Source organism: Drosophila guanche, unplaced genomic scaffold (genome assembly GCF_900245975.1).
Source record: "Drosophila guanche unplaced genomic scaffold, DGUA_6, whole genome shotgun sequence".
Classification (NCBI taxonomy): Eukaryota; Metazoa; Arthropoda; class Insecta; order Diptera; family Drosophilidae; genus Drosophila; species Drosophila guanche.
The window spans coordinates 9,170,949-9,189,382 of NW_022995743.1; the positions used below are offsets into that span (position 1 = coordinate 9,170,949).

General features: G+C 44.1%; 6 protein-coding genes across 7 annotated transcripts; 4 read left to right on the forward strand and 2 right to left on the reverse strand.

Moving 5' to 3' along the window:
- Positions 1-2: 2 nt before the first annotated feature.
- Positions 3-4,840, reverse strand: LOC117588657 (pre-mRNA-splicing regulator female-lethal(2)D). 2 transcript variants are annotated; one of them, XM_034280137.1, is made up of 4 exons: positions 4,111-4,840; positions 1,880-2,004; positions 1,489-1,822; positions 3-1,424 (listed from the first exon to the last, which is right to left on the reverse strand). In XM_034280137.1, exons 1-4 carry the CDS (start codon positions 4,466-4,468, stop codon positions 526-528), a joined length of 1,716 nt encoding a protein of 571 aa, XP_034136028.1. In that variant the 5' UTR covers positions 4,469-4,840; the 3' UTR covers positions 3-525. The 2 variants fall into 2 exon arrangements, with proteins under 2 accessions (XP_034136028.1, XP_034136110.1); XM_034280219.1 differs by lacking the exon at positions 4,111-4,840 and adding an exon at positions 2,230-2,511.
- Positions 4,841-5,568: 728 nt separating this feature from the next.
- On the forward strand, positions 5,569-6,453 carry LOC117582018. Its single transcript, XM_034269543.1, has 2 exons — positions 5,569-5,841; positions 5,893-6,453. The coding sequence occupies exons 1-2, from the start codon at positions 5,604-5,606 to the stop codon at positions 6,111-6,113; spliced, it is 459 nt and encodes a 152-aa protein (XP_034125434.1). The 5' UTR covers positions 5,569-5,603; the 3' UTR covers positions 6,114-6,453.
- Positions 6,454-7,032: 579 nt separating this feature from the next.
- Positions 7,033-10,650, forward strand: LOC117582011. Its single transcript, XM_034269530.1, has 4 exons — positions 7,033-7,125; positions 9,593-9,772; positions 9,956-10,123; positions 10,194-10,650. Exons 2-4 carry the CDS (start codon positions 9,715-9,717, stop codon positions 10,433-10,435), a joined length of 468 nt encoding a protein of 155 aa, XP_034125421.1. The 5' UTR covers positions 7,033-7,125; positions 9,593-9,714; the 3' UTR covers positions 10,436-10,650.
- Positions 10,651-12,805: 2,155 nt separating this feature from the next.
- Positions 12,806-13,963, reverse strand: LOC117582008 (zingipain-2). Its single transcript, XM_034269516.1, has 2 exons — positions 13,832-13,963; positions 12,806-13,766 (listed from the first exon to the last, which is right to left on the reverse strand). The coding sequence occupies exons 1-2, from the start codon at positions 13,928-13,930 to the stop codon at positions 12,855-12,857; spliced, it is 1,011 nt and encodes a 336-aa protein (XP_034125407.1). The 5' UTR covers positions 13,931-13,963; the 3' UTR covers positions 12,806-12,854.
- Positions 13,964-14,933: 970 nt separating this feature from the next.
- LOC117587950 (cathepsin L1) lies at positions 14,934-17,284 on the forward strand. Its single transcript, XM_034278952.1, has 3 exons — positions 14,934-15,045; positions 15,858-16,189; positions 16,494-17,284. Exons 2-3 carry the CDS (start codon positions 15,858-15,860, stop codon positions 17,221-17,223), a joined length of 1,062 nt encoding a protein of 353 aa, XP_034134843.1. The 5' UTR covers positions 14,934-15,045; the 3' UTR covers positions 17,224-17,284.
- A 348-nt stretch (positions 17,285-17,632) lies between these two features.
- Positions 17,633-18,389, forward strand: LOC117587973. Its single transcript, XM_034278985.1, has 2 exons — positions 17,633-18,071; positions 18,130-18,389. The coding sequence occupies exons 1-2, from the start codon at positions 17,664-17,666 to the stop codon at positions 18,346-18,348; spliced, it is 627 nt and encodes a 208-aa protein (XP_034134876.1). The 5' UTR covers positions 17,633-17,663; the 3' UTR covers positions 18,349-18,389.
- Positions 18,390-18,434: the final 45 nt, after the last annotated feature.

The window sequence follows — 18,434 nt, forward strand, 5'->3', positions numbered from 1 at the left end:
AATTTTCGTTATGCTTAACAATTTATTTTAACACAAGTTTTATAGTATTTTACAGAACTTTCATTGCATTACAAAAAATGACTTACGCTAGTAATTAAAATCTAATTTAGCTAGATGACGAGTCTTGTTATGTGCAAGATTTCATTCAGCTGATTCAATATGTAATCGTTTATCGCTTTATCCTTTAGCTCGTTCATATGTGGGATAAACTCTACTCTCACTTTCTTATGTTTAAATACATATTTTATATAGCAGTAGATCATATGTATTTATATCAGGGACTTCTGTGCAATTATGCCTATATGGTGAATGCAAACACAATGCTAAACGTATTTTACAAGACATGTGTAAAAACAAATTAATCGAATACAGTAAATTATATGTAATAGCATAATTACTCTTAAGAAGTCTCTCTCTGTTTGGAAATCTCAATTAACGAAAATGAAACGTCAGGGGAATCAACGATTAATATGACGAAAAAATCATAAAGTGCGCGTGACCCTTTACAGAAGGGCCTGCTGTCGCTTAGGTCGAGTAGTCCACGGCACCGCCTCCGTTCTGCTGCATGCGCACGGACCGACGTCGCGTCAATATGCGAGCAGGTGACGGCACAACTCCCGCTTCAGTAGGCTCAGGGCATACCGATCCAGATTCCACAACGTTCGCTAATGTTGGCGGTACAACCGCTGACACAACAGATGCTGCTGACGCCTCCTCGGTGGCGGCTATTACAGCAACAGCATTATTCTCCAAGATCACCGGCGTTGGCACCGTAATTGCTAACGTTGCTACCGTACCTACTGCTCCTGCTGCTTGTATCTCTTCCTCCAACTGGGAGCTGCGTCGCGTCGGCATGCCTCGCAGCTTGGACTTCTTGGGCGGCAGTGTTCTCGGAGCACTCACTTCTCTCACAGTGATCATTTCCTCTACATTGTAGCTCACAGGGATCGGTGTTACCACGGTTTTGGTCGTCTCCTCTTCGTAGTTCCTCTTGCGGGCCAACCGCGCCGCATTGCCATTACCGTTGCTGTTGCTATTGCTATTGCTCACATCATCGGGTAAAATATGCTCTACGGAAATAGGCAATATTTGTTCGTTGCTATTAACTCCTTTGGTCTCCCCGTTCAGATAGTCGGGATTTGTGACTTTGCTTTCCAGGGTGGCGTTCTCGTCGATCGTCTCTAGTTTACCCATCGTTGAGGGATTCGGCGTCTGTGGCGGCGACATGTTGTTGGACCCGTTTGTTGTGGGCGGTGGCAACGCAACAGTCTCGTCCTTCGTGTGGGCCTGCTTCAGCTGAGCATTGTCCTTCTCAAGCGTTTGTATGCGATCGCGTGTAGTCTTAAGTTCCTGCTGCAGAAACAATATGGTGCTCTGCATGCCCTCCACATCCTCGTCGAGCTCCTGCAGAAAGTCATCCAGCTCTGAGAGGAATGTAATAAACAAATGTCAGACGAAAACAATACCGAAAAGGGTTTCTCAACTTACCCGATTGCGATTTCTTCACCTCCTCGCTGAAGCTTTTCTGCATGGCCAATTCAGTCTCTAGCTTCGCCAGCCTTCCGTTCGATGTCATCTTGCCCAGCTCCTCGTTCTCCTGGTAGAGCAGTCGGCACTTGGCCATCAGCCTCTTGCCTGTGTTGGAGTCCGGTGTGAACTTCCAGGCCGACAACTCGTTCTGGGTCTCCTCCAGCTTGGTCTTGGTGGCCTTTAGCTCCTTTTTGAGTCGCTCAAAGAGCAGATTAACGGCCGGATCCAGCAGCGCGGTGCGCAGCGCAAGGGCTGTCGGTGCCTGCTGTGCCTTATATTCGGCAATTTGGCTCTGTATGGGGGGAGTCAGAATCAGATGCGTTTACAACAGAGCTTTGTGCCAACCTACCACATAGTCCTGAAACTCCTGCTCCTTGTTGGCCAGCCGCCGCATAAGGATCTTCTCGCGACGCTGGGCATCGGCACAGATCTGCCCCATGCGCACCTGCTCCACCTTGAGGGTCTCGATCTCATCTGCAGGACGGAAAACAAAGTTTAGGGTCTGTGTTAGCCAGAGCTTTTCGGAGTTATTCGTGGAAGCCATTCGCCTCAAAGGTCTGGCAGCCAAGACAGTTCTTATACACCTAAGCCATAGGTATTGCCATTGCTTTTTTTTAACAATTATACATGGTATTTTACAAGTTCTTGGGACAGAGTGTGTGTGTTTTTGTTTAAAGGGAACTTAATGCGAGATCATACCAATGCGTTGCAATCATTCGTGTAAGTTCGTGACATTGTTGGTGGAAAAGGCCGCCGCCGCAGACGCCGTCCTTCGCCAGGCTCTTGTTGGGCGCGGAGGGGGTTGTCACGAGTCACGGTTTTTGGGGAAACTTGAACACGATTCATTCTTTATCTTGCACTTATTCGTATCATATCAGATCAGATCATATATTGCTTTCTTGCTTGCTTGGGCTCTTGCTTTTACTTGCATTATTTCTCGATTTCGATTCGATTCGATTGGCTTTTCTTTTTGCAAAAACACTGAGGGGAAACAGCAACAAACGGTTGAACAGATTTTATTGTGGCAGAACGGAAAATGATTTTGAAAAACACTTGCAAAAAACTCGACGCACACACATTTAGCTCAGAAAGCTCTCGGAGAAAGCTTTCCCACACTCTTCATTCATTCAGCATTGCTTTTGCTTTACGGCATTTTCGAACACTCTTTTGTGATATACAAAAAGTTTATTGACTTTGATTATTGTGTTGTATTTGACTTTTTCTTGTTGTGCAAAAACACACTTTGTATTATTTATTTATACAATTAATTAATTTATGCAAACAATTGCGTTTTAGAACCCGCAGCTGTAGAACTTGCATGTATACGTGTATCGTGTGTGCATGAGTATAATTGCGCCCTGAATTACAGTTAATTTACTGCTTAAATGCTCTCTCTCTACCGCCAGGCAAAATTATTGCTGCTATTATTTAATGACACTATTTGATTGCTTATCTTTTCGAAAGAGAAACAAAACCAAGTCATGCACACCGAACCACACACACATACACAGGCAGAGCTCTTTGCCGCCTTTTTCAATTATTTATTTATACAACTTTGTGAGTTCTTTGGCCATGATTTAATATATATATATATATATAGATATATGGATTATATTTTCTCTTTCACTGTATACCGAGATAACACAAAACTTGAACAGAAAAATAATTGCGAATTATTTGTGCGCTCTCTTGTGCGCTTTTTAATATGTTATACACTCGCCTTTCATTGACGCTTTATTCATTTATAATTTCTTTTAGTTTCATGGACTCGATGGATTCGAATGGGAGAGTATGGCAGAGAGACGAGAGTGGGAGATTGAGAGAGAGACAGAGATAGATTGATGGTGGGGGAGCCAGAGACACGTTGGCGGCTCTGCTCTGGCACGTAGGCAAACGAAAAGGTGGTCGAAACAAAAACGCAAAACTAACTGTACACAGCGTCGGAGGCCGAACGAGAGAACGCGAGAGATTTTCGAGATTATTATATTGTGGTTTACATTTTGTTATGATTTGTATCAAATTTATCTTTGATTGTTCTTTTGCACAACACTTTTATAACACTTTTGATTTATTTTATTCATGTAGTTCATTACATTTTTGTATTTTTAATGAATACTTTTAATGATTTATGCATTTTTGGCTTTTTCTCGGTTACAAACTCGTTTAGCGTTCATTGCTCTGGCACTTTCACAATTTCAGATGATTTATTTGAAAATAAAAATAACAAAAGGTTACTCCTAAACGCTGCTGGAAAGTGTTCTTCCGCAAAGAGTGTTCGCTTCAAGGATTATATGCTGGCACGCACGTGGAGTTCTTTTTCGAGTGTTTTTCATAAACAATTTCTCCTGCGCACAAACCAAAAGAGAGTGCAGGTGGTGGATCGATAGGGAATACTTACAGGGAATTTAGACAGAGAGAGATAGAGAGAGTTTAAATCAAGAGTGGGAACTAGGCAAATCATGAAATAATAATAGAATCAATGTACACGAATTTTTACACTTTCGTTTCTGTTCTTCCCGCTCTTTTGTTGTATATAAAGATAGAGTATATAGGAGCTTTGATTACTGTTATGTATAATACCTTCGAGCAGACGCTGGCGCTGTTCGGCGGCTGCAACAGCCTCGGCAACAGCGGCATGCTGTTGTTCTTGCTGCTGCAGTTGTTGGCGCTGTTGCTCCTGGTTGGGGGTGTGGTGCTGGTGGTGGTGCGAGTGGTGCGGATGATGCGGATGGTGGTGCGACTCCTCGGACCCGGAGGGTGTCGGCGAGGCCGGGCCAGAGGGCGGCACGCCCCCTCCACCAACACCTCCCGCGCTGATGCCACTGCTGGCGCCACTGCTAATAAGGTTTATGTTTTGCTCGTATTTGGCTGTCGACATTTTGTCGTAACTGTTCATCAGGGGTCTCTGATCGTCCATAGTCATTGCAGCGACACTCATAACTCGGTTTCAAACGCCTCTTGCTGTTCGTGTTGGGGGTCCTTTGCCAGCGTTGTTTTGCATATGGGCAGAAAAAATTACACACGGATATGCACCCACACACTGCCAATGCGCACACACCAATACACCAATGGCGACGCGGAGGCAAAGAGCGAAAGAATTTCGTTGCCCACTTGCAGATGCCAAAAACACGTACTTTTCACGTACTTGCAACGTTGAATTATTGATTACGTGGTGGATTGTTCATTAATTATCACTTTTATTATATTTTTATGTGGTTATTTGCACTTTACTGGCGATATTTTACAATTTTTCACGCAACGACGCAGTCAAGCTGAAATTTGTGTAGAATCAACATGGCGGCCGAACAGTGTGACCGCGGGTTATTCGATAAGACATACCGCCTGACTGGGAAATATACCGAAATAATCAAATCGAATTTAACCCTCCGAACCCTGTTTTTTTTAACAACTTGAACTGAGCCACTGAATATAAGAACCATACATCAATTACTTTTAATCGACCCATCCTCTTTATAGCATGTAAGACAATATATCCTCATCGACAATGATCGACTAGCTAGATCCCTCCACGCTGAATAAAAAATGTCATCCGAATATCGAATCAACTCTGCAAAAAGAGCGAAAATTCATTACTATTTTTCAAAAGAATCTTGAAAAAATGGATTTTTAATAATTTATGTGAATAGGGTATACAAAGGAACATAACATGCCATTTTACCGGTTGACATGCAACAGGTTGTCAAAACGTCACATTCCATGCCCACTCACGAAAAGTTGTATGTTATTTTAGTTGAGTTTTGAGCCTAATTTGTTAACATTCCAATAAACGAAAGTCATGAAAACTAGCTGATCTTGTATATAATTGAATGATGATTCAAGTAAAATTACATTCTTAGAGCTGAGTGTCCTAACTTGCTAATTAAACTGAACAGAAGATCAAAGTCGAAGAATATTACTTAAGATTCACTGTATATTTGGAAAATGACTTGGGTTATTTTGGTATATCTCCGTGGGTCTACCGCGATACTTTATCGATAATTCCGCTGTCAAACTGGCCAGGGCTCCCGTTTTCGGTATATTGTCAATAACTTTACATTATTTTATATTCGGACATGGAATCGATTCTACAGGTGAAATTGGAGCAACCTAATATCAAGGAACGGTTGAATTTGCATGTCAAGAGGCGTCTGCAACAGGATACAGAAAGCGCCGTCGACGGCATCGAGCTATACCCTGGGGATTTGTCTGCTAGCGCTGGGAAGCGTGGCAAGGCAAAGGAATCTCTGAAACGCAAACCGTATCAAAAGCGGACGGAAAAGAGTAAAACGGAGACCACAAAGTGCAAGAAAGGTAGATTAACGTAGACTCCAGCAAGACAAAGATAATACGTTCCAATTTCAGCTACGCAAATCGCCAGCCCAGCGCTGGAAGCGGAGCCACTGGAGGAGCAGGACGAGCCAGGAGGTTCCCCAGAGGCTGCAGAGCACAAGCCGACTAGCCGGGATCGTTATAAGAATGCCGACATACTGAATATGGTGTTGAGCTCCAAGAAGCGTGCCCTAATGCAAGATCCCGAGGTTCAGGCATTCTGGACTCGCATCATGGCAGTCATCAAGAGCTAAGAGGCGGCCGCTCGACTGTTAGGCAACAGAGCACTGTTATGGGTCGAAACGGCTTTTCGAAATGTATGTTAATGGGAATGCTCTGTTAACTGAGTGGATGGAATGGGCATGTTGTTTTTTGCAATACTTGTTAAGTTAAATAATTGTTGAACTGGAATTGAATGTTCCTTGTGTCAGTGCGCAGTCTCCGCTCTCACATCTTGCCGGCCGATGCGGTGGCCTGCGGACAGCTGCAGACTTTCCGCTCAGAAGGAATTTCACCGTGTCTGGGGTTGCATCGCGTCGCGTGACCGCACATCAAAAGCCAAACCAAATCTAATAACACTGCAAAATATCAAAAGACATAAAATCGTGTGTTTTGTTTTACCCAAATAATATAAAAGGTAGCTGCAACGACATCAAGTGCACTTTCCAAGCCACAGCTGCCTGCTGACAATTCCGCAATCCAGGGCCTCAGTTTTTGGCCACTAAGCCAGCCGTATTAGATAATCCCGCTTGGGGAACGGGCTCCGGCGCGGTTCGCTATCGATTTAACTTTTTCGCTTGGTTTCTTTTAGGGCGCTCATTCTCAGGCTCTCTCTCTCTCTCTCTCTCACTCTCTCGTCGTTCGGTCGGTCGGTCTGCCAAAGCTCAGGGAGACAGCAGGGTGTACAGTTATAAGGTGACGTATTTCCTTACTGCTCACACGCAAAGGTAGCTGGGACACATAAGAGAAGAGACTCTCTCTGGCTCTCTGGGAACGACTCACCCTGTACAAATACACTTTGGGTGCTCTCGCTCTCTCTCGCTGTCCACGCTTTGACTTTATGCTTCGTCCTTGCGAGAGAATTTGCACTGAAATCACACTCACTCCACCCACACCAGGCCGGACCACCCACAAAGCCCTTCTTTTCGTTTTCAAGAGTTTCTGGCCTTTCATTTCCATTCTGGTCGGACGTCAGCTTGAAATAGTTCGAAAGCAACTCAGCCAAGGAAATTAATTCCGCATTCCCACATCATCTTCCGCTCTTATGTAAACGAACAGCCACGAACAAAAACCCACATATAGAACCCACATATCGTTATGTTATGTGAGAATTATCTGAAGAAAAAATTATATAACAACAGTGAGAGTAAGAGTGAAAAGTGACTTCAAAACAAAGCAGTGAAAAGTGAAAAGTGATTACAAAACAGTTTGGAAAAAAGAAAAATCCATATACATGCATATATGTACATCCCTGTGTACTTGTATAAATGGAGGATTACAAATCCTAATTGAATTGTATAACCAAACCGAATCCCAAATTTAGATTACTTAATCCTTATATTATTTTGATGAATATTCCTAACCAAACAGGCAAAAGTACTTTAAATAGGAAAAAATAAACCTAAACCTAAACCTGAAACCCTTTTCGCCCATATGTATATATATTTCTATATATTATACAACCGAGTGCTGCAGAGATACCCGTCCCAGCGAACCACCTGAGCCACCCACCTGAGTAACTATTTCGTTCCACTTATTCTGCCTAGTTCTGTGGGGCTTGCCTTCTGCCTCGTTCGTGTTCTTTTTTAATGGCTAAATCGATAGGAACGCCTTTATGCCAATTGTCTGACTATTATATAACAAAAGAAGAAAAAGCCAACCAAGAAAACAGAATGAAACAGACCCTGACGTACCGCAAGGCAGTAAATAACTGAAGGCAAAACATTTCCCGCAGGAAATGCCAAAAGACGGAGACACTTGACAACATGCAGCACAATGAGAAGGGGGAGATGCCACTGAGGGACAGTCATGGTATGCATTGGTGGGTGGGTGGTGCTAACTGCACCCGAACTAGGTCATTCATTGAATTTTCTATAGCCACAGTGGGGAGGAGGGAGGCAGGCTGGCGCGTAGGTTAGGAGATGAGATTGATATGAAGACGGGTATGGAGATGGAGTGTTGCATGCCACAGAGAATGCAATCAAATCGAAAAGGCACATCCAATATTAAAAAAGGGAAATGGCCACATGCACACGCACACGCACACTCTGCTGGGGGTTCTCTACTCTTCCGCCCGACAACAGTATTTTGTTGTGATTGACATGAGGTTCGACATGACAACAGCCCCTTGACTACCATATTGATTGGCTTTTCATTCGTTTAGTTGTCCATTTTTTTCATTTTCCTTCTCCACACGCTTTGTCTGTGTGTGTGTGTTTGTGTGCCAGAAACCCGAATTCAAAACGTATGCGTAATATTTCCAACTCTGATCATATTCTGCTCTTCCGCTTCCTCAGCTGCTAAGCACTTGGAGTGGTGCTCTAGAATTAGGGCTGTACTAGGGCTTCAGTGCATTGCACTTTTCTTGATTACGTAGCTGACTTGGTGCTTGTCAAAGTTAATGGATGAGAAGGGTTTGGCTGACCACCAGGAGTGGACACAACGGGAGCGCAAGAGAAGTAAAGGCTGGCCCCCAAATGAAGTCATACAAAATGAAACACTAACAGGAGCCATTGAGTACTTTTTTAATTACTTTTTGGCCACAATAAGTCCCTAGAGGCGGTATGTTTAGTAATTCTACATTTAATTCCAAAAATAAACCCCTTGAGCTTTGGTTTACGGTAGCAAAGCATTGACTGCTCGACAAATTAACTGTAAATTGCTTCTACCCCTCACCACCCTTACAATTGTGCCGTAAATTGCTTCTGTAGAATAAGTCACTCGAGGCGGTAACCGAGGCCAACTCGGCCAGGCCTAAAGGGAATGAAATGGCAACGGTAAAGCGCTTGCGATGACAAAACTATTAAAAGATTACCCCTTACTCGGTGCTCGTTGCTCAGTGGTCGTTGTGGATGAGTGGGCGGTGCACGGGTTACCTAGGTTGCAGGGCCGCGTAAGCAATAGGTTTCCCCATCCATAACACCCACGCCACACGAAGGGAAAATCAATGTTTCAATCAATTGCCTGCCTGACAGAGTGATTAGTGACTTGTGGAGGGTCAGAGGGGAAGATGAATTCTACATAATTAATAATAAATGTTCATTTTATAATCATTTTACATGCACTTTGAGTTAGTGCAGTGATCAGAGCATTGAATTGGCTTCCACAGGCCCACTAATTGGGTCGTCCGAATGGGTTCCACACAGAGCGCGTCATTACAGTTTCGTTCCACTACTCTTACCCTCAGAGAGTGGAGTGCAAGCGACAGAGAGACAGAGAGAGAGAGAGAGAGAGCGCATTTGATGCATTGCGCCGTCGCTTTTATTACCTCACACTTTGCTCCCTCACCCCCCCCGAGACGCTGCTGTCGAACTGCACTTCATTCGTACTTCGCTGTTTCTTTCCTATTTGCGGCTGTCCCACTTTGCTCTGCCATTATTTCCATTCCTCTTTGGCCTTTCCGCATGGCACTCGGAATAGATTTTCACTTTTCATCGTCGTCGCAAAGAGATGAGAGCGAGTGGCAGGGGAAAACTGTTTACACAGAATTACCAAATGCATTCTCATTTTCCAGGCTAACATGATAAACTAACAGCAAAGCCAAAAAGCAAACCGCAAATTGAGAAAGAGAAGCGTTGTCAAAGAGACTAAAGCCATAAGAAAAATATAAAACGAAAAGCAAAAAGTGCAGATAAAATGTCGCCGTTCATGGAGAAAATGTTGCTGCTGTTAGGCGTGCTCTGCTGCATACAAGGTAAGCGCCACAGTTTATGCAATGCAACAAAGTGAGGCAACACTGCACAGACCGACACACACACACGCACACACACAAACACAATCGCAGACAGTTGACAGCCCTGACATTTGGAAAACTGTACCTGCAAATGTGCGTATATATATAACGGTTTAACTCACTGTTGCATTTACCCATCCACAGTGTCCACTGCCCTGATGTGTTACGACTGCAATAGCGAATTTGATCCTCGTTGCGGCGATCCCTTCGAGCCGTACTCCATTGGCGAGGTGAACTGCAGCAAACAGGAGCCCCTGGAGCACCTGAAGGACAAGTACCAGCCCACCTTGTGCCGCAAAACTGTGCAGAAGAGTGAGTCATGGCGCACAAACACCAATGCAATCCAAATGCAATCCAAATTACATATGTTAATCCTTCACAGTCTATGGCAAGACCCGCATAGTGCGCGGCTGCGGCTACATTCACGATGAGCGCACCGATGTAGAGTGCGTGCGGCGTTCCGGCACCCACGATGTGGCCGCCACCTACTGCTCCTGCACCAAGGACCTGTGCAATGGCGGCAACTCGCTGACAGCCCCATGGATGATACTGCCCCTAGCCCTGGCCGCCGGCTGTGCGCTCCTGCTGACCTCAGGGCACACAATAAAGTTCCAGAGCTCATAAATTTAGCTGGGACTTAGCGCTTTCACACCTTCAATTTGTATCCCTACTTATTTTCGCCTTTCTTTCGATGGTTTTCCTTGGCCTGGTTCAGGTCCGGAGTTGATGCTCATTTAGTTGCATAATTTACTATAATTTAATTGAATGTGTTCGTAAGTGTAAAAGATCTAAAATAAAGTGAAGTATATCTTATGGTCACGCATACGAAAAATACAGCAGTTGCAGCAGCAGGGGGCAGTAATACAAGAATCCACATTTTACCTTAACATTTTGTTCGAAATTGAAAACAAAATACAGAGAAACTGCCAGTAAATGTCTCCGCCTGAAAAATTTCAAGAAAACTTTAATCCAGAATAAAACTTGACAAAGCAAAACCTAAAATTAATCGCAATGATTTCCAAGTTTTTTTCACAAATTTTGTTGCGGCGAAACATCTCAAGAGCCCAACACTAAAAAAGAAAAAACAAAACCAAAAGCGAAAAATGTATAATTTAACACCACGGAAGAGTAAGGAAACCCTTTCCCTTCGTAAAACCTACGCAAAAGAAAAGAAATAAAGCAAAAACGAAAGCAAACTAATTGAGAACATCTATAGAGCAGAGTTTTTGCAATAATTTGGATTCCGAAACTCATAAGAAACCACAAAAATGATTTATATGTAACTCAAGAAAACTTAAGAAAAAATGGAAAATTAATAAATAAATACATACATACATACATGTGTGTGTGTATACATATGCATCCATACAATACATACATTAAATAAAATGAATGGGAAAACTATTTACAAACCAACCAGAGAATACATAAAGTTAGCCACTAAATTATGAAATCATATTTTGTCCATTTTAAGCTTCATACAAAACCGAATACCAAAATAGAAAACTAACAAATAAATCTTCCTAAAATTGTCAGAAGACAAAACTCGTAAAGCATATTATGTCCTATAATTTCGATAATCATCATCATTGATCCGATCCGGCAAGCCAGAGAACACAAACCCTCAAAGCGACACACATACAGACACAGAGAAAACACCAACAGCAAACGGTACAGTCAACACAAAAGCGTTAGCAAGAAAGTGAACAAAATGAAAGGAAAAAAAAGCACTAGCCAACACACATGAGAGCCGATGAGAAGACATAATTTGGTGTAGGAAAAGGAAAGCAAACAAGCAAATTAAATTATATTTATATATCATCGTATACATACAAGAAATTGCATAAAATATATAACATTATATTTATTTAGTTAAATATTATTAAGAATTATATGGAAAGCTAATAAAACTAAAAAACAAAAGAAAATTAATGAGAAAGCGTGAGCATATGTAGATAAACTTAACTAATTTTAATTTATAAAGAAAAACAAAAACCAAAGACAAATAACAAAACACTAGCCGTTGTACCGTAATTAAAGAAAAAGACAGGAAAATAAGGAGGAAAGGAAAGCAGAGATTAAACAGAAAACAAAATACAATTCTCCAACAAGATAAGTAATCTCAGATACGAATATAATTTAGATTCCACATTCTCAGAACTCCATTTTATTCGTTACTCACTGCAATCCACGACACGAGATAAACCAAATAAAAATGAGAGCAAATAAAATGTTTACAAAAACTCCAAAACGCATTTGAGCACATTCATAAGGAAACCAAAAACAAGCAAAACAAACACGCTGAAAATTGATAATACTCGTAAAAAAATAAAGATTATAAAATAATACGAATTGGCGGCGTGAATCATATCATTGAGCTTTGCTTTACCAGACACGGAGGCGGAAAGAGATTCTAAACTAACATTTAAACTAAATGGAATATATGGAAGAACACAAAAGATACTTCAAATTATTATATGCAATTGAGATGTAATAATAACACCACAAAACGTTTGCGAAACAAGTTACAGCAACTTAAGGAAACAAAAAACAAAATATATCTACATACATAAATGCCCCAAAATGAAAGTTTCGACAAGTCCAACACACACCAACAACAAAATTATGCTTTTTGCTGCGTTTCCTTGATTTCGATTTTCTAATTCTTAATAGCAGAAAAATAGAAATGATTGATTTTCCACAGCAGCGCACCACTAAAACGGAAATACATAAAAAACATATTATGCAAAGGGAAATATAACAGATAATAATACAAATAAACAAAATCGAACAACATCCACACACACTCGTATGAGAAAGAATAGAGAAAGCAAACCCAAAATTATGTGAACTTGTTAATTTTTAGCATTTAAGTCTGTAAAGCTCCGCTTGTAGATGAAAAATCAATAAATAAACTAAATACAAATGGGAAATCGAATAAAGCAATGGACTTTGCAAATCAAATGTTGCAAACATTCACAGACACGACTGCGATTAGCTTTGGTTCTTAAATTAACTTTTATTTCGTTGTTCAAGTCACAAGTTAGGAGTTGGGGAAAATTGCCTTCTTGGCGATTGGCTGACTGGCGCTGCGCACGATCCTGATGTATCCCTGCTCGCCCCATCCCGGGCCGAAAGAGTTGAGGCACCGCCAGTAGTTGAGATTGGTGGCGGCATCGAAGCCGTAGCCCACCACCACCAGGAACTGAGAGCTGGTGGCCTGGCCAGCTCTGGTGGCCGGCTGATAGACACCACTGGAGTACTGCATGAAGCCGAAGGTCGCCGGATTGTACTCCACCACAACGGGTATGTCATTGGACACATAACGAATGAGGGCGGTGTCATCGTTCTCAGCTATTACCGAGTAGCTGGTCTGCTTGACGCCCACGGCCACCGCTGGGGGTGGCAGGCACATGCCCTGCTGCTTGAGCTGTATGTTGTTTGGATAGTCATCGGTTGGATACAGCTCCGAGTACTGCGTGAGATAGTCGAAGGCCGACTGCGGTGCCTGTGTGCTGCAGCCAGCGCCCATGCCGGCGCAGTCGATCAGCTGCTGAGCGGACAGCGATTGCGGCGCCTGATTGCCCGTGCCAACGGCATTCATGATCTCCACAGCCTTGGCCGCGGCATAGGCCCAGCTGCTGCTGCAGTTCACGCCCTGGTCCTCCACCGTAACAGTAATGCCCAGATCCGTGACGATGTCGTACTCGACAGCCGGCGCCTGCGTGGCCACAGGAGTCACGGCATTCGAGACAGTCGGATAGACGGCCTTGGGCAGCAGCGCAGCAAACTGAACCAGGCGTATGTCCGAGAATTGATTCACCGCCTCGCGGTATGTGGTTTGATTCCTGTCCGCCTGGGCATTGTGCTGATTCACTTGGTTGCGATTGTAAATGAAGTAATAGTTGGCAAAGGACCTAGCCGATGCAGTCGGATAATCCTTTGCGTATTGAGCCTAGGAAGACGAATTTTCGAGTACTTTCAAGTGGGGGCAATCGTTAGTTAATCGTTAGAACCTACCACATAGGCCTCGAAATCGGCTAAATCCTGGCCATGATTGAAGGCCCAGCCACCGCCGGCGGAGGCGAGCAGAACGAAACAGAGCACCAACTTGAGCATGACCGAGAATTCCGCGTTACTGATGCCCAAAAGAACCACTCGACGGGTCTTATATACGGACGAACGATGAACTCTCCTTCTGATTGCAAAAGCAAATACAATAGAAGACACTTTCGCAAGAAAAGTGCAAATAGCACTAGATTTCTATGCCCCATTCCCGTAGCCTCGAATTCGCACTTGCCCCACAGAGCAGATAAGCCCCGTTAGACGCATCCAGGGTGCGGCGGCGCACTATTTGTCCAATAAACTTGTCAAATAAGGCTCGTTCTGTTCCGTTTCGATTCGCCAGGTTCTCGTATCTTTGTTAATTTGAAAACCCCACTGGCCTGGTTCCAGCCCCAGCCCTAGCCCCAGCCCCAGCATCGTAAAAGCAGCTCTAATCACGCCACGCCCCATTTGGGGGCTCCTCTCTCTTTATGGCAGCAGCAGGCATGAATAATCATATTCATATTCATGGGCCTCATAAATATTGCAACATTTATACGAGTGCCTTGTGGTTTCTGTTGTTAAAGTGCTAAATTATGCAATTCACAAATATTAGAAGACAAACTGCTCAGCTCGGGATGGGAAGTATGCCAATAAAATATAACTAGGGTCTGACTAGTTATGTCTTATGTCTCCCACATAAGTCAATGAACTGTTCACGCATCTCTTCTTGATAAATGGAACACAAAACCTGTTGATGAATGAATGAATCAAACTGAATTCGCGTGTATTGCTGTGCCATTAATCCAACTCTCGATTAGCACTCATTCCATTCCGATTTACTTATCAAATTTCTGTTTACTTACTTTAGATAAGCCTTCAACAACATCATCAAGCAATGGCACCCACCACAGCATACACTTTTACATCATGCTGATGATGATGCTGTTCATGTTCATGTTCGAAAAGTTTTCCTATTTGTAAACACACACACACACATCTGGTTTCTGGCCCAATCCCAGCCAAGGGGGAAACCCCTGCTCCAACTATATAAAACCTAAGCCCCATCGCCGAGCGCCGCTTATAACCTGAGCAGTGTCCGAGTCGGCAGCATCTTCGACCCGAGACGAGTAGATCTGTGAACGCGGAAGAGACCCGAATAACGTCAGCTCTCAAATACGTTGTAAAAGGTGATTAAGCTAGGTCTTCAGTGAGTGAAGCACAATTGTGAAACAAATCAAAAGTGGACAAGAGAATTGCATTTGCAATTAGGGCTAGCATGTGGTCAGAGATCGAATATGCCTTTCACCCAGCATCGATCCCAGCATGCGATGCGTGCAAAAGTTTATGGAATATTTCTTTACAGCATCGAAAGTGAAATTTTCGTTTGGAAACCAAAAGAAACCAAAGAGCCGATCCGTAAAAAACACCAAAAACAAAAACAGACACCAACCAACCAACCAGCATATGTAAATCATGCCCAAATGGGATTATTCAACCTTTAATGATATGTCATCCATCAAGAAATTGGCCAATCGCGTGTCCAGCACAAAGCAAACCACGAACACCGAATGCTCTCCAATTAAGATCGATAGTGGAGAGGACGTTACGGCATGTTAATGTCATTCATTAATTACTTTTTGGGGCGACAGTTGGCCAGCAGCATGGAAGATGATCTGCAGATTGTATAATCGTTTGTTACCCCAATCATCAGCCAAAGGGTACAACTTTTAGAATGTGTACAAAATGTTTGTGAAACGAACAAGATCGTGGTATCTTTTTAGGATCTTCTTAATCTAACGAGTTGGAGCAGAGGGTTTCCAAAATGAGCAAAAATTATATTAAATATTCGTCAGGTCTTAAGCCAAATGGGTCTCGATCCGTATGAATATTCGCGGGTGACAAATGGCCATCGCACGTGGAGTTTCGATGGTAGAAGAGCCATTAACTGCTGCCTAACACTTTCCATTTTTTCTTCTTTTTGGTTTTCCATGCTTTACAGATGCTGAAGTATCCATCCATGTGGCTGCAGCTGGTCTTGGGCTGGGTCTGTCTGGGTGCCGTGTCATTGCAGTCACTCCAGTCGTTTCCCAAGCTCTGCGACGTTCACAACTTTGATGAATACTTGAGGCAAACGGGCAAGAATTACGCGGACGATGGCGAGCGAGCGTACCGCGAGAGTATCTTTGCGGCCAAGAAGTCCCTCATCGATCTGAGCAATCGGAATGCGGACAGTGGATTTTCCGGTTACCGCTTGAGTCTCAATCCGCTGGCTGACATGACCAAAAAGGAGATTGCCACGCTGCTGGGATCGAAGGTCTCCGAAAGTGGCGAGTAAGTAGAACAACACGCACACTTAATGACGCAATAGAAACACATAAAGGGGGAGTCCAATCTTTTGAATAATTAACACCCATTTCACACATTTGGAACTGGTTTGGTTTGCTCTGCATAATATAAGTCCACATAGGCCTACATAGAGAGGAGTAGCATATCTGAACTAGTTCAGTGATCTCTTGAATGAATTCTCTCTTGGTATTTCCAACTGATTTTATGCATTGTTTATTCATCGCTTATCAACAGCTTATTCCAGGAAGGGACGATAATCGGAATGTACTAAATAATTAATTTTATTCAGGAAATACACGAATGGCCACATCAACTTTGTGACAGCCCCAAATCCGGCCAGTGCCAATCTGCCCGAGTCCTTTGACTGGCGGGAAAAGGGAGGCGTGACGCCGCCAGGATTCCAGGGCGTGGGCTGCGGTGCCTGCTGGTCGTTCGCCACCACGGGCGCCCTCGAGGGCCATCTGTTCCGGCGCACGGGTGTGCTCGCCTCGCTGTCCCAGCAGAATCTGGTGGACTGTGCCGACGACTACGGCAACATGGGCTGCGACGGTGGCTTCCAGGAGTATGGCTTCGAGTACATACGCGACCACGGCATCACGCTGGCCAACAGGTATCCGTACACGCAGTTCGAGATGCAGTGCAGGCAGAACGAGACGGCGGGCCAACCGCCCAGGGAGAGCCTCGTGAAGATTCGCGACTATGCCACCATCACACCGGGCGATGAGCAGAAAATGAAGGAGGTGGTGGCCACACTGGGCCCCTTGGCCTGCTCCATGAACGCTGCTCCCATCTCGTTCGAGCAGTATCAGGGCGGCATCTACGCGGACGAGGAGTGCAACCAGGACGAGGTGAATCACTCTGTTGTCGTGGTGGGCTATGGGTCCGAGGGCGGGCGCGACTACTGGATCATCAAGAACTCGTACTCCCAGAACTGGGGCGAGGGCGGCTTCATGCGAATCTTGCGCAACGCCGGCGGCTTCTGTGGCATTGCCAGCGAGTGCAGTTACCCCATTCTATAATAGGATGGCAAACCCCTTTAGTCTGTACCCCTCTAGATAGTCAATTAAGCAATGAATAAATTTACTAAACTTAAATTTTTACCGATGCACCGATGAGCTCATGGTTCCCCTTCCATCCGAGATAATTCAATTACTTTCTTATCGCTGGACTTATTTGTGTTTGCACTCTCCAAAGCACCCCATTCGATACGCGTTCGCTGTTAGCTCATATTTTGGATATTCCAAGATGATTTGTGGTCCTATCTGCCACCAAAATTCTAATCTGTTCACGGTTATAACTGAACTCATCTGTACCCCAGTAATCAACGCTGCTCGGCTGCTCAGACTCAGTGCAATTTCTCGGAAATCATGACTATGTTTTCCACTCAATGGCAACGAAAAAAGTGCCTTATATATCGCATCCACAGTGAGCGCAGCTCAGTGCGCGAAAAGCAAGCGAAATGAACCCAGTTGCGCTGCTCTGTGTCTGCCTCATGGCTGTGGCATGGGCTCTGCCCACCCCGAACCCATCTCCTGGCGCACCCAACATAGAAGTGGAGCTGCCAGTGCCGGGTGTGCTGTCGCTTGAGACCACAGCCACCGAGATTGACTTGTTCGAGGCAACTTCTGAGAGTAGCTCCACATCGCAGGGGGATATTCTCACTACGGAGATGGCACCTGAGATTGTCACGTCGGAGGATGACAGCTCTACGGCTTTGCCATTGGAGGAGTTCACAACGGAAGGGACAATCTCGGAAGAAAATCCACAATCCTCGAACGCACCAACAAACACTGAGGAGAGCACAACAGAGCTCTCGGCAGAGGCCAAAGATCAGCTGCATTGTCTGGCTGACTGGGACAAATTCTTGGTCAGTTCTGATAAGGATTCTCAGAATTTTGATTAAATTGCGTTCCATTTTTTCAAAGGTTGACTTTGAGCGCCTCTATGCCAGTGAGATTGAGGCGGAGCAGCGTCGTGATGCCTTCTGCGACAACTGGCGAACGATCAGGAAGCACAATAAACTATTCGATCAGGGACTGGTGTCCTACCAGCTGGGCATCAATCAGTTCAGCGATCGGACGTTCGAGGAATGGCGCCAGAAGCAACTGCCACATCCCATTTTCATGGAGGCGAATGATGCTTGATAATTAAATAATTGCACATGTGCACGAATAGTTTTTACAAATATTTATATTTATTTTGGATGGGGGGTTGGTTGGGTTTTCTTTCA

Excerpts from the sequence above, each read along its gene's own strand:
- LOC117587950 (XM_034278952.1), top strand. The coding sequence starts at position 15,858 with ATGCTGAAGTATCCATCCATGTGGCTGCAGCTGGTCTTGGGCTGGGTC. Across the intron at positions 16,190-16,493 it reads AAGGTCTCCGAAAGTGGCGA|GAAATACACGAATGGCCACA; the intron begins GTAAGTAGAACA and ends AATTTTATTCAG.
- LOC117582011 (XM_034269530.1), top strand. The coding sequence starts at position 9,715 with ATGTCGCCGTTCATGGAGAAAATGTTGCTGCTGTTAGGCGTGCTCTGC. Across the intron at positions 9,773-9,955 it reads CGTGCTCTGCTGCATACAAG|TGTCCACTGCCCTGATGTGT; the intron begins GTAAGCGCCACA and ends ACCCATCCACAG. Across the intron at positions 10,124-10,193 it reads CCGCAAAACTGTGCAGAAGA|TCTATGGCAAGACCCGCATA; the intron begins GTGAGTCATGGC and ends AATCCTTCACAG.
- LOC117588657 (XM_034280137.1), bottom strand. The coding sequence starts at position 4,468 with ATGAGTGTCGCTGCAATGACTATGGACGATCAGAGACCCCTGATGAAC. Across the intron at positions 1,823-1,879 it reads AGGAGTTTCAGGACTATGTG|AGCCAAATTGCCGAATATAA; the intron begins GTAGGTTGGCAC and ends CCCCCCATACAG. Across the intron at positions 1,425-1,488 it reads GGTGAAGAAATCGCAATCGG|AGCTGGATGACTTTCTGCAG; the intron begins GTAAGTTGAGAA and ends CATTCCTCTCAG.
- LOC117587973 (XM_034278985.1), top strand. The coding sequence starts at position 17,664 with ATGAACCCAGTTGCGCTGCTCTGTGTCTGCCTCATGGCTGTGGCATGG. Across the intron at positions 18,072-18,129 it reads CTGACTGGGACAAATTCTTG|GTTGACTTTGAGCGCCTCTA; the intron begins GTCAGTTCTGAT and ends ATTTTTTCAAAG.
- LOC117582008 (XM_034269516.1), bottom strand. The coding sequence starts at position 13,930 with ATGCTCAAGTTGGTGCTCTGTTTCGTTCTGCTCGCCTCCGCCGGCGGT. Across the intron at positions 13,767-13,831 it reads CCGATTTCGAGGCCTATGTG|GCTCAATACGCAAAGGATTA; the intron begins GTAGGTTCTAAC and ends TCGTCTTCCTAG.
- LOC117582018 (XM_034269543.1), top strand. The coding sequence starts at position 5,604 with ATGGAATCGATTCTACAGGTGAAATTGGAGCAACCTAATATCAAGGAA. Across the intron at positions 5,842-5,892 it reads GACCACAAAGTGCAAGAAAG|CTACGCAAATCGCCAGCCCA; the intron begins GTAGATTAACGT and ends TTCCAATTTCAG.